This window comes from Odontesthes bonariensis, chromosome 15 (assembly GCF_027942865.1).
Source record: "Odontesthes bonariensis isolate fOdoBon6 chromosome 15, fOdoBon6.hap1, whole genome shotgun sequence".
NCBI lineage: Eukaryota > Metazoa > Chordata > Actinopteri > Atheriniformes > Atherinopsidae > Odontesthes > Odontesthes bonariensis.
Genome location: NC_134520.1, coordinates 21113346 through 21127775, shown reverse-complemented (window position 1 = coordinate 21127775; position 14430 = coordinate 21113346). Strand labels below are relative to the sequence as shown.

General features: G+C 41.5%; 1 protein-coding gene across 2 annotated transcripts in view; it reads right to left on the bottom strand.

Moving 5' to 3' along the window:
- The window catches only part of negr1 (neuronal growth regulator 1), a 151588-nt gene extending 140377 nt beyond the window's left edge, over positions 1–11211 (bottom strand). Inside the window, exon 1 of one of the 2 annotated variants that reach the window (XM_075485502.1) lies at positions 10607–11211. In XM_075485502.1, coding sequence (XP_075341617.1) covers positions 10607–10776 — 170 coding nt within the window. In that variant the 5' untranslated portion in view covers positions 10777–11211. The remainder of the gene's footprint in view (positions 1–10606) is intronic. The other variant, XM_075485503.1, reaches the window with a different exon arrangement.
- Between the last annotated feature and the right edge of the window lie 3219 nt (positions 11212–14430).

Here is a 14430-nt window from a genome sequence, read left to right as displayed (position 1 = left end):
CTTGACATGCGTTTACAAATGTTCATCTACAAAAAAACAAATTATAATGCAGGCCACAATTACCCAGGAGAACGACGAATGCAACAGAAACGGGCTTAGGGAAAAGTGCAATCCCATGTCCTACAACTGCAGCCTACAGTTATAGCCTTCAGCCGGCACAACGGAAACACAACTGGTGAGGGAGACTCCAAAATTCACTTTCAAGGAAACGCTCCACTTTATTACACCAATCAATTAAAAAAGTCCCTGTATTTCTGTAGAAGTGAGTGTGTGTTCTTTGCATTTCCCGAGAACTATTCATTCAGTCTCTTTAACACTTGACGTGCATGTTGCTGTGGACACAAAGAAGTGTAATATCTGGGTTGAGGTCATCTAAAAAGGGCTGCTCTCGTATTTTCACCAATTTTTCACACTGAATTAGTAGCCGGATTCTAGCAAGATCTGCAAGATCCTGCTGACTATATCCATCTAGTCAGGCCTGAAGCTATGCGCATAACAGTATCAGTAATATTAAAACTTGAGAGTATTTCTTGACTGACAGAGGACCAAAGAATATTGCTGAAGGGTAATCTCGGTTGAAACGATGTACTGTTCTTCTCTCAGCTGCTGAATATCACACGGAACAAAATAAAGAAGGGAAAGAAAGAAAAAAGAAAAAAACGTCTGGAGCATTTACTGAGAACACCAGACAGCTCATCCATCATTAGCTAGAAAGCGATCACGACTGCATTTGGCTTGGCTGCTTACTTTTAGATGCAATTAAGGGGCCCAGAATTGCAGAGAGAACAAGAGATAAGCAGGGAAAAAAAAGTATAGCAAGAAGAGTCAAAGAAAGAGGAAAAGGAAAGAGAGGAGGGAGGAGAAACGAATAACAACCCGGGCTCCCCTCGTCTAAAATTAGAATGTTGATGAGTGGCAATGCAACAGATCAATTGATGAATTTGCAATTCACTGTCTGCGTGTGCGTGTGTTTTCTCTCTCTCGATGCTAAATAATCTATACCGGTTGGATGCTGTTGAAGCTTAAACATTCAACACGAAAACAATCATCAATGAGCGACCGGGCTACAGTCAAGTTATTATTATTCATAAGTTACAATTAAATAATAGTCAGAGACCTTTTTGACAACCAAGCACTGCCATTTGACACACCAGTGTTCAGCGCTCCACAATAGGTCGAGTGCCGTTGGAAGCGTTTTAAATTCCACTTGTGCAACGTGAGATTTTGTTCTTGTTAATTGGATTATTCTACGGTAAATGGTGACAAACGTTTTGTGCAGTCTGTGCAAAATGGCAAACAGTTAAGAGACCATCGTGAGTCTGCAAAAAAAAAAGCACTGGGTATAAAAAAGGGGCCTTTGTCATAACTCCCTTTAGTCGATTGGAAAAATAACAGCTTTTGTGGTAAAATGTGCTTCTGTCAGAGGAAGGTCGAAGAAAGACAATCAAACCGATACATATTATTAAAAAATCTGAACATATATCAGTTCCGACAATGTGAAGCTATTGTCATTTATTTTAAAACACAAATATTATTGTGCATTGGTTATTCTGTCGTCGTATGCTGAAATCCAGAGTTTAGTCATTTCAGGTATATACCATGATGTTCCCATTCATCCGCAAAGTGTAACAGCAAAAGAGAAAAAAAAAAAAGAGAGAAAAAATCAATTTCTTTGTCCAAATCCAAAACAAATTCTGGTAACATAAGAACTGGACCATGATGTCAACTATGGGTTTCCATATACATGTTTTGAAGCTTCAGGTTTGGCATTTCATGCTTAGACATTTAATTCTGCTTTAAAAAGGACTCCTAGCTTACTGATAAGTAGTGAATTAAGCTAAAGACACTTTTATGACTGGTGGAAAAAGTGTATTGACCAGGAAATTCATGGCCCCTGTTAAAGCCAGAGATTGTCTAGGAGTCAGTTGGCGGTATTTGACTTCAAGGCATCTCCACATTGGCTTCATTTTTTGACACCAAGTGACCTAAACCCTCTTATACACCCAGTCTAAGTTTGGGTGTAACGCACTGGAATGCATTGCTGTCATGCAATGTCAGGCTTTACGTACAAATGGCTTAAACATTTTAAATTCAACAATGATTTTACAATAATAAATATTTCACTGCATAAAATCGAGTCAAGCCACTCGTAAATCTCCCATAAAAAAAGCTTGTTATGTAGGTCAATATCTTTCCTCAAAGATACGGCGAGGACGGTGATCTCCAACCACTGGTTACTGCCAACATTCACTGTTAATTAACAACCAAGGGGCGAATATTTAACTGTAATTAGAATTGTGAACTACAGGGAGATACCGCTATAATTCTATGGTAATTTTTTTACAGCATTGCTGTACACCTCCGACTTCCACTTCCACCATGAATTATCCTTGATCGGTTCTATTCTGAGGAGTCTTGTTGACACTTCTGTTACCTTTTCTCCTGACCACCGTGGAAACAAAAGGCAGCACAATTCAGTGATATTGATTTGCTCCGCTGCCTCTTTCTCCCATTTGCTAATAATTACCAATACGGACTCCCAATTACTCCGCTGCAGCAAACATTTACAGCAGTCTGAAATCCATACACTCATTATGCAGATGACAGAAAGAGAGAGACAAAAAGAAACAAAAAACAGAACCTGCTTAGAGCAACTCCAATTAAAATGCTTCAGCCATGCCAACATAGAGCCAAATGAATTATGACAATGTGTACCTCCTTTAGCTACTGGGGTTTTTAATCAACTCTGAGACACCAACCATTGTATAAATATGACTGAGATGACTGAGTGCAAAAGATTAGTCTGTCAATACTTTCTTTTTCTTTTTGGGGTGTTTGTTGTTAATTTGCCTGATAGACAAATTTGACAAACGTTTCATTAGTTGTTTCGTAAAATCGGTCGCTGTGTGAGTCGAGAAGAGGATTCTATTCAAACTCAAGTCAGTTCTTTTGACGTTTAAACAATGGACGCTGCAACCGAACCTCAAACAGTGATTCCCTCTGGAAGCCCAAACGCAGACACTCTATGCTGCGCAGGCACAATTTCAAAGGTCTCAGTCAACACATAGAGGACAGCCTACAAGCAAGCTCTACTATCTCTGAAGTCATGACTCCTTGGAAAAAAATGCATAAGCCTCCTCATACTAGATACGCAGCTAAAGTTAAATATCATTAAAGGACAAGAAGATGACCCTCTGAAATCTAAAATCCCTCTGGCTTGTTTTAATTAACTGAAGGACATTGCTAAGATATCCATTTGTCAACACCTCCGATGTCCTAGTCCCGTAGGATCAGATTAACGTTTACCTCCCGTCCTTCCAACCATGCTCACTCATAAAGATCTTGTATTGAAGGTAATGTCATCCAGCACACTTTCCAAAGGGATTTTCCATGGTTGTGATTTAGTCTCTCCACCAGCCATGATAAAGGTTATAGATTTAAAAAGGAGAGAAAAAAGATTCACTTTCTGAATGATATAGCTGAATCAGAGAGCTGCAGACGCCAACCGACGACGTGCACCTCCCATCCACCCTTACTTCTTCCTTTTTAGAGCTCCACAATGACTCAGGCTTCAGAGCCGGGTGTCTGCGAGTTCTGTCCATAACTCGAGAACATGAGCGGCAAAGCCAAGACTCGCTGGTATGTAGCTCAACAGAGGAGGCACAGATGAGATTACTCAGTGTTGTCAGAGTAGTACACCTAATTACCACGAAACACAAGGAGATGCTAACTGATTGATTAAGGCTTTTAATTGAAGGGGCTCTAAGGAATGCTTTCTCCCAGCGATGAAAGGCTGGAAGACCTGGCAACATGACTGTGAAGGCTGTGCAATGTTCAACAAAGAGCTGGTGAGAGCAAATTTACTCTGCTGTCAGAAAGAGTAACAAAATGCGCCCCACGTGCGAAAAAGCGATTCACATGTATGAGAATGGGAACGGAAACTGTTTCATTTTTGATACAATCTACTGCAAGTCAGAGCGCATCTTGAGTGTACTAAAGCAGTGTGTAAGAAATTCTCATCACTCTACTCACTCTAATCTAACACTGTAAATACTCCTTTTAATAGAAAGTGATATCGATGGGCAAATAGTCCTTTAAGGGTGGGAGTCTACCAACACAGGAGGCCGATACCACTGAAAAAGTCTGTTTCAAGTCGTCTTCAAAATTGCCTCAAAGATAACGCTCCACTTTTTGTCCGTCAAGTTTCATTTTGAGCCGTATGGCTTTCTCAACACACAAAAAGAGCCCTCCTGTAGGTTTTGTTGCAATTATATGGGCATGCACAGAGCTGGCAATGAGTGAAAGCGCCACGTTCCACCCCAAATCATTTTCCCTATCCTATATAATTGTAGTGATTATGAGAGTATTAGAGAGATGCCTCAAGCCTAGCATAGCATCTATTTCCCTGGAAGGAATTACCTTGAGAAAGCATTTCTATTTAGGCTTTAATTCACCAAGGCACTCAATCACTTTAGTGCTAATTGAAATACATTAGAAATAGAAATGCTTAATTTTTAAAAAGTACAATGGATTGACTTGCCTGATAAATGATGGGCACAAATGTAATCCATTTGGAAATTGTTTATAGTGTGTAAATTTGGCTTTTTAACGCATGTCAGCCCCACCACATAGCTGGGGCGTGAGGTTATAAATCACGACATATAAAAACCTCTGGCAGAAAGCTGGAATATGTTGTGTAGGAAGTCAAAAATAAGTGGGTTCCCTCATCTTTCAACACAATATTGGATTTTCTTCATATCTGCTTTAAAAAGAGACTGGCGCACAGAGCCAAATGCCTCTGACTGTCTATGCACAGCCAAATACTAATCTTTAAAAAAGCTTTTGAATTATCTTTGGAGTCTTTCTGCATTGGCTGGTATCACTGGACGAAAAAGGGGCAAAAAATATATATATATACCAATTCCAGCTTGAATGTGAAAATGTTTTCAAGAGATTTTGGATGAGACAATACAGTTTACATCAATTAAGTTTGATGGGCTAAACCTCAGAGGAGAACCTCCCACGCCAACATAGATGTGAATGACAAGCACATGGAAGCATCTGTTCTTCTGAGATTTCATTCCACATGTAATCGTAGCCAAAGTCGAAACACATCTGCCGTCTTTAATGTATGTTCACGTTGACCTTGTCAGAAAACATCAACTTTAGAAGTCTGGCTTTTAGAAGATATGAACAGCGGCTTTTAAATGCTTTTAATGTTACAACTGGGTAACGATATCCAGTCTCAATGTGCTGTGTTACAGTCAGAATAATATATTTTTCCCATAGTTGAAACGGAATAATACAGCATGAACAGGGCATAAGCACACCATAGCCAGCCAGTGTTATGTTGTGTGTTGTTAATGTGACCAATTAAAATGAGCCTCCCTTGAAATTAAGGTTGCATATAAACTTATAGAAGATGCTGGAAGATAATTTGAAGCAAAATGTTGTAATACGTATATCAACCAGTTCAGAAATTCAAGTCTGCATACAAATACAAAGTCTTGATCTTAAAATGTGCTTATGGTTCAAAACGTGCAAGCAACTTTGAAGATAATGGTTAGCGTTGGTTTGATTTACAGTTATCTGATTGGTTAGCTGGTCGGTATGAGACAAAATCCAAGGATCAGAGCAAATCACAGCCAGAGTAAGGTGGGTCTTAGCTGAATGCCAATGGATGTCTAACATTATGTGAGTGTACACCCATTAATGAGCCATGATTTATTCTGCAGTGTGGTGAATACTTTGAAGAATGACTCACTGAACAGAGATTCCACTAAATACAGAAAAATTTATAGGAGTTTAAAATGTTTCTCCTGTTGGAGCATTTAGAACCGGTTCAGTGACTTTAGGATTTCAAATGAGCCAAACGGTCGATTGGGTGACTAAACTACGGTATGTCATGAGTCACTGATGGTAGATACAGTGAATACAACACATGCTTTGACCAGAGCAGGGAATGGTAAAGCTTTGGTTTATATTACTGCCAAGCTTTTAAAGTTAGTTAGACAATTCATGACACTTTCTCCTCATTCCGAAGTTCTCTATCCTGCAGTGAGTGAATTAAACTTACCTACTTAGACTAGTCAAATGTAATTGTCTTTCTACACGTTTTGCAGACAGTGACCATCCTTGATCAAATTTCCCAAAGCACAAAACCAAAAATACAATCGTGAAAAAATCTTCAGAGTGCTGTCAAAGCCACCGTGTTTTCACTGACTTAAAACAAACCCACACTGCAAGCTCTACATTCGTGACTGAGAGACCATTACTAAATTTAGCTAAAGCCCTGGGCCTTGCCAGGTATTGTAATCCAGCACAGTTTCATGACATAAGTCAAATTTGGGAATTCTTTTGGGAATCCCCCCCTGTGGAAACTGATGACCGTTTCCTCCCTTCTTTATCAGAGCAATGGGCAGATTTTGTGGAAACTGGTGATATATGTGTCACATATAGCCTTTCATAAAATATTGTAATGTTTTTATTTAGAAGAGATAGGCTGCTTCAAACAACAAGCTAACGACTGTTTAAGAGGTTCACTGAAGGTCCCCTAAAGGCAGATGTTAAGAGAGTCTTCTTAACCAACGCTATGGCACATCACCTATAGTTAGCTTGTTTCCATCCTCACTGAAACACACACCTCTTGCAAATGGATCACAGAGTAATGTATCTGATGAATACTTAGCCAGCTTCCCTTAAGCAACAGTAGATATTCCCTTATGTTAGCTTTTTTTCGAGATTAAAGAGAGTGTGTTTCCCACCATTAGCAATATCTATTAAAGGATGGCTCCATCTGGGACCCCCTTCTCAGCAACAGGCCCTTCCCACATGCCCACAGTTTTCAATCATGGCCATGGCTATTCCCTAGTTAAAAAGATGAGATCAAATGACGACGAAAACATTGGGTCCTTGTCGTATGGAGACGTCAAAATAGAGATAGAGACGGTCAAAAAGAGCGACACTTTGCTGACAGCAGCACTGATGGCAGTAAATCTGTGTGGAAGCAAACAGGAGAGGGGATTCTGCTGTTTAATTGGCAAGGACAGACTCGGATGCACCCCCAGATGTGTCATAAGAGGCAAACCTGGTTTGCCTCCAAATGAGTGCATGAAACTGCTGATATCTGCCAGGTAACTGATGTGTTCATCGGCTGCAATATCTGCTCCGTCTCCAGGCAAGTTATTGAAAATGAAGCATCCTTTCTTACACTTTTTAACAGCGCTGACTGTACCCTAATTAAAAAAGTGCTGAAAAGCTGAAATTGGTAAAAGCACATCTCGACTATGGTTCAGGTTTGTGTTAAGGAGACGGTCAACAATTCCTCCTTTAAATTGTGTATTGTGGAGAATGAGCAGTCACTTAATATTCCTCTGTTCCATCTTACCAGTATCTGCACCGAGGAGGGGACACTAAGCCTTTTACAATAGATGTTGTCTCCGGCATAAGTGCTTATAGTAAATGTCAAGACCTTTCAGAGCCATAATGAAGACATAGAGGAGGAAAATGATGCATGGCACCATTTTTGTCCAAGATAAGACAAAACACAGCTCCAAACACAGCTGGTGTATAGCCAGAAAAGATTTTCATCAACTCTTGACACGAGGCAATGATTTTAGATTTATATGAATACCAGACTTTCAAAAACTAGTGACAGGTCAATTTTGCACCATTACAGAGACAAAGGCCTGTTGTGCAAGGCTTAGATGTGGCTGGGGGGTAACTGTCAAACTAAATAACAAAAATAAGCAAAGATCATTGTCTTATTCTATGTATCTTGCTCCCATTTCTTGGCCTTACAGCTATTATTGAGCCATGCATTGGGCGATGCAAAGCTTTTGAAGTAAAGTTCTCTCCATGTACATGTTGAACTGAAATCCAGACACTGATGGGCACAGCACAAAACTCCAGATAAAATGTCATGTCATTCAAGAACGCTTCAACAAATAGGAACCGTATGATGGGTGAGCTGTCTGTTGGACTACATTTACAGACGCTAACTCTTTTCTGTTGATTACAGCTGCTTATCCATGTGGAAGAGGCAGCCACTGATGCCGTGTGTCTCCTGACAGGATAGGAAACTGTCTTCTCATCCTGCTGTCCGCTTCAAATTTACAGCCAGATGAGTCATTTGCCGGGAAGAGTCGAGGTTTATTCAACTGAATCCAAATGACATGGAACCCGTAAAGCGAAGAGGAGAGCCTTGCTCATTTGAACAATGTGCCCCCGCGTGGAAGTTTACAGATTCCCACCCAGCATGTGAAAAAAAAAATCAAATAAAAAATGCACAACTTTACATCTTTACATTGTGTTTGGGTTTGTACTGAACACTTCGTCAACCTGAATACAACTGAGCCCTGAGAACATTAGCATGCACATGCGGACCACTCCTCATCTTCAACAAGCACAAATCATTTCATGTGTCAAACATGAATCAGGCCGGCAGAAATGCAGCAGTAAGAACTGAGGAGACAGAGGAAATTAACATACGACGGCGGACGCACCTTTCGGGAGCCACTCCATAATCCAGAGGCAGTGACTAATTGCATGCTTCTGGGCAAGTCAGTGTTTGAGAATGCTCACATTCTTAGCCAGCAATCAGCTTTGGGGCACAGCAAAACGGCCCTCTTACCAGTTAGGAGCCTTGACAATGGAGAAACTCAACAAACAGGCACTGTTTTCAGCTGTTAGTATCAAAAAGAGATGGTTCATTCATGGTTCAATGCCTCAAAAACACGTTTTATTGCCATTTCCAGAAGCAGAAGAGGCCTTTATCAACACTTCGGGGCCAAGAATGTTTAGCAATTAGATGCAAGTCAGGGTTACATGATGTTAAATATCTGTATTAGGTCAAAGCGAGCAAGCACAGCAAAGTGATTACTTCCCTCTTGGTTACAATGAATGAGTGCTGAATAACCCGCTAATTAACAACAAGAACCTGGCAGTGAAAGCATCAGGAAGATATGTTCCCTACATCTCCTCTTACAATACTTCTAGGTGGCATTTACTGCAGCCATGACCTGCTTGAGAGTAAGTGATGCCTGATTCAAGGGGTGGAAGGTAACCTGAGAAACGAATTGATTCATAGCACATAGATAATCTGGTACAATAAGCCCTCAGGATTCAGACTGGCACCAGGGAGGTGGATACGCCCGTGTAAAGAAACAGTCAGAGGAGAGAGTCTCGTTGATGGAACAGCCCCAGGGCACAGAGTCAGCACGGTGAAAATACTGAGTAAAACTTAGTTGCTGTAAAGTTAATTCTGTGACAAGTGCTAACACATTTTGACCCTCCTCACCTCCGCGTGGCCGCCAAAGATGGCCCCGTGCCACATACACATTTCAGCTCTCCAACAACGAGGTATGAGACAACGGTGACTAAAGGCAAAGCAGAGTTGGCTGCTCTGTATTCAGGTCCACACCCAGAATCTCCCAGAGTCAACATCCACAGAATTCATATTGAAATGGGCAGGCCTGCTCCCCCTCAGCCTTTCCTCAGAGGCATCAAGGCGGATATTTGATATTGGTAGAACAAGATATTATCACATGCCTTCAAAGATTAGTATTTTGTGTATTTTTTGTTGTTCTTTTTTTTTCAGAAATGACATGACAACCAAGGTCTACATTTAAGTATCTTTAAACGGATTTTTTTTTAATCAATATTTCACACATTTCACACTTTTGTGTGAACAGTTAGGCGATGTTTCCACTATTATCGTTATTAGTATCTTTTTAGTTGTATACCGGGACTTGAGAATATGTAATCTCATGCTTTGGAGTGCGGTGGAGTAAAACCGCATCCGTGGCACTTAATTCAGCCCTTAATGAGCGGCTACCTGTGCAGCTGGCACCGTAGCCTACGTGATGGAGGGAGGAGGGGAGGGGAGGGGAGGGGGGATAAGGGAGGGGAATGGGGGAGATGGCGCGTCATCGCCATAACTCGATTCAGAACAACAGCTCCTCTGCCTGGGTTTGAAACTGCGACATCACATCTGTGCATTCAGGGGAATCCAAATAACGGCGCCCGAAAAGCACACCGACTTTTTCATCAGCGTCTTCCCCCTCTTTCCGCGCTCATAGCCCTTTGAAACGGTGGGCATTCGAGAACATAATGTGATCAAATGACATTAGCGACAGGCAGTGCAGGGCGAACTCTTAATTCGGGCGATACCTACAGGGAGCTACAAAACCAAACACAACCCCTCCGTAACACTTTGCTTCCTTTTAACTGGTGTGAGCGAAGGCATGGGGGGGGTAAAGCATCAACGAAAACTTTATTAGCACAGAGCCGAACTGCACTCGTCTCCAGAGCAGCGTCCTGCGTAGGGGTCGCAGGCAGCACTAACCGCCCCCCCACAGTCAAGCGAAAAAACAAGGACGGGATGGAGGGAAAATGACCTATTGTGTGTGTGTGTGTGTGTGTGTGTGTGTGTCGCGAGCACTGAATGACAAGCCCGTCTTTCAAAGTACTTCGTTGGCATCTCTCAAACTGAGGTGAAGCAGCGCGTGCGGTCGACTGTTTAACTTCGGAGAAAAGGCTGAGAGTACGAGTGGGAGAAAGTGAAGTTGAGTTAGCTTGTTTTTATGATTATTATTTATTTTTTTACCTCAGTAGAGCCGTGTCGCCTTGCCTGCTGACCACACTTTCAACCGAGGAATAGTCCACAGTTTGTCCGGCGGGCAAACAGGACGGCAGAAAGCAGCACAGGCTGAGAATTATCGCAGTAAGCCACTGACCAGAGACGCAAGCATCCTGCACCGCAATCATTATGTCCATCACAGCTGTGTTTATATTATCGCTTGTTTCCCCAAAAGTCGCCTTGTCGTCAAAAGCGGGAAGGTTGGCTTTTTTTAAAAAAAAAAAGAGAGAAAAAAACCTTGCCGCAAACGTCGCTTTATTTCCACACTTTCTCGCCTCAGAGCCCCGTGAAAGAAGTGGTCCGTCGTATAGTTTCCCGGGTTTGTTTTGCTGGATGTAGAGCTCGCTGTGCAGGGAAGTGTTCTCTCCAGTGGCTTGCACACCATCTAGTGAGGAAATGCGATGTAAAATGGGAGCAGACCTAGAAGCAGACAACCCCCAGGCTCTGATCCTGTTGCCATGCGGCCGTTTCCCGGGCAACCCGTTCCCAGTGGCTTGTGATGGAGCAGTAAAACCGGTAGGTATTGATACAACCCGGGAGCAATTAAAGATATCGACTGGAGAACCACCCCCTATTTATTCCCCCATAAGGAAATGAACGGTCTGAGCATTTTGGTGGAAATGGAGCTCGCGTTGGTGACGCAGGTGTATCCCACAGGAAAACTCTGGCAAAGCTTTCAGACCGCTACTATAAACAAGTAGCTGCAAAGGATATGTATCACCCTGTTTTGTGCCCACAAAAAAAAAGTGTAATATGCAAAGCAATAATCTGCACCACGCAACTACAGTCTTATAAGCCCCTATAGAGAGATTTGGCCAAATAAGAGTGATTTCAATGAGCCAGGAAAACCTCAACAAGCACAAACACCAGAGGACAGGGGACTGATCCACAAAGTTTGTTTTAGAGCAATAACCCTCTGCATTATGCTGCACTAAGCCTTTAGACTTAGCCTACATAACACTCAGCAGACTGTACAGTCGTAACCATGGAAATGACATACATTTCTTTGAGGTGACATGTTGGAGGTGGTGCTGCTGAATTACAGCAGATGACACATAACTTATCACAGACATATCACTGGCATTTAGTTCAGCAACTGAAGACACTAAATCAAGCAGTTCCGCTGTAAGAATACCTGAGTAACATGTGCATTACTCCAGAATATTCCAGTAAGCTTGCTGTTGGGATGTTCATTGTGATTATTCCACTGCTTGATCCAAGGTTTTTACCTTTTTTTTTATTATTATGAGTCTTATTAGTCATTATATCTTACAGAGTTTATGTCCCACATTTAAACAAACTACCCCTATTCTAAATCCTGCACGTTGTTGTTACATCCTTAGAGAGAGAGAGAGGGGGGGGGGGGGGGGGTAGGTAATATTTATGCCCCCTGTGGGATCAGTAATATCTTATCTTTGAATCTTATCTCACAAACCACAGAGCCAAGATTGCAGTCTGTGGTGTTATCAGGAAGTGCAGTCCGGGGTGAATGACTAAGGGCTCTTGCATGGTTTGCCTGGAGACTTTATGTTGAAACCAACTATAGTCCACTCGCCTTTGATTTAAAGTTCGGAAACTCTGTGCTCTGTAAATTCATTTCTGGGTGATGTGAGCGTTGCTTTTACAGCCTTTTTTGATCATTTACTTGTGAAGATCGGCTGTTTACTGCAGTTGTAGGAGAAAGTCAGGGTAGAGATACGGCTCTGTTTGCAGGGCTTGCTGTGAGGAGGGGGAAAAAAAGAGGGGACTTTCAGAGGTTACGGGAGGCATTTTAGTGTAGAAATGATACAAAAAGCAATGTTCCATGACAAGCACCATTGAAAGAAGGGGAGTAAAAAGTTAATCTTGTCACAAACACGGCTGTAATATACATAACTGAAGCTCCCTCCACTGTTAATAAGTGTGATAATGCATTCAGTAGATATAGTCACACTGTGGTTCTGTGGCAGGGGTGTTTGAGCTGAGACGGTAGGATATTTCCCATCCTCAGCTTGTCAGTCACAGTCTTTTTTTTTTTTTGTTTCTCAGATTACCTCAGGAAATGTACCTTCCCATGCATGGAAGCCATAATTAGCATGACTCCATTTAGGCACCCTCTAATATTCAACTCATAATAACCTCAGAAATTACGAAGAAGATGACAGAGATCATGACTGGACTATGACAACGTCGGAGGTGTTTTGAGTGATGGATCCACTGTCTTGTCATTGCATGCAATCTGCTCAGTTTTCATCTGGTGCTATATGTGAACATATACGCATCTTTTAGCATAGACCCGAGAGGATTTGGCTTGTTTGTGGGCAGGTTTCAGTTGCAATATCTGCGTTAACCGTGCGCAAACACTCCATCCAAAACCACCGAAGCGCACGCCGTCATCCTTTGCCTGCTCCAAGTGAATCATGACTTTTTACCAAAACACTTAAGCAAGCAGGACTTTATTGCTTCTCCGCCGTCTCACTGCAGGTTGTGACAGTGTTGTGCTCGGTTATGTTTGCCTCATTTTAATTGGCTTATCTAACCTGAGTAATGCAGCAAATTGAAGACTATTGTATCCTGAAGTATAGCTTTGCCATTTTTCTGAATTAGAGATTTGCTTGGCAATTATGATAATACCCAGCGGGGAAGTATGCCAGTCGATCCAATCAAATCGCTGAAATACAGAGCAGTTCTATTAAATACATCCCTACAGCCAGGTTAACGGGAGCTACAGTAAGAAACAGAGACCGTTTGGATAATTGAACTTATATTCAGGGGATAGTTTTTAATCTCTGATTTAAACTGCAGAGTGGATGTTAGATTAGAAAAAAAATTGAATACCGATGTGGAATAGTCCCTGTTTTTCTTTGGGAGTTACTCTAAATTGGCAATTACTTGCGTTTTGGTTTTAATTATTTTTTTTTGTTTCAAGATAATTGACCAAATCTGTATGTGGTGTTCGTAAATGTGACTATTAATTCGTTTTGTTTGTCACATTTTGGTTGAGGAAAAATAACCTACATTTCAGACAGACTTTTATCCGAAAATTGTGTGTAAAATAAGGCGGGTACTGTCAGCTGTGTCTCCCAGCTGTGAATCAGAGGGCACAGAAGCTGCTCAACAATCTCATATCTGCAACTACTGCTGTTCATAAGGCTGTGCTGCAGTGAGTCTCTTCCTGCTCTAATGACTCTGAAAATTGAGGCAAAAAAAAGAAAAAAGACCCAAGTGGGGCCATGCTGATTGGATGGAAAAATGAAAACAAGTGGACATGGTCAAGCACAGAGCAGAGTAAATAAATAGATTATTAGAAGAATAGATTTTCAGCTTTAACAAAGCTGTTAAAGTTGATGATAAATGTCACGGATTGCTATAGAGTTACAGTAAAAAGAATTAGACTGTAAGTCCAGTTGGAAATTCAGACTTGACACCATATCAGCGATAAAACTGAGCTCTCAAAAACAGCTGACCTGACTTCCTCGGAAACGCAAAACAAGGAAATCTGAGTGTTCCTGCTTTTGCCCCGAGTTTTTCACATTAGAAATTCCATTATGGTGCAGTTGAACAACTGCCACTTGTTTGAGTAGAGAGTAATGTATGACATTCCTCAAGCCTTACCCTACTGTCAGATTCCAAATGTACATTTATAATACAGATATAGTGGACAAAACACATTTTGAATGAACTCCGAAGTTTGATATATGTAGACCCCAGGCCGTGATTTATTTTTGAGCCTTTCCTTTCTTTGCTTTTTCTGCACTGGCCATGCGAGACAAGACCCACAGCACTCGTGAGTCATAACTTATTTGTACTTT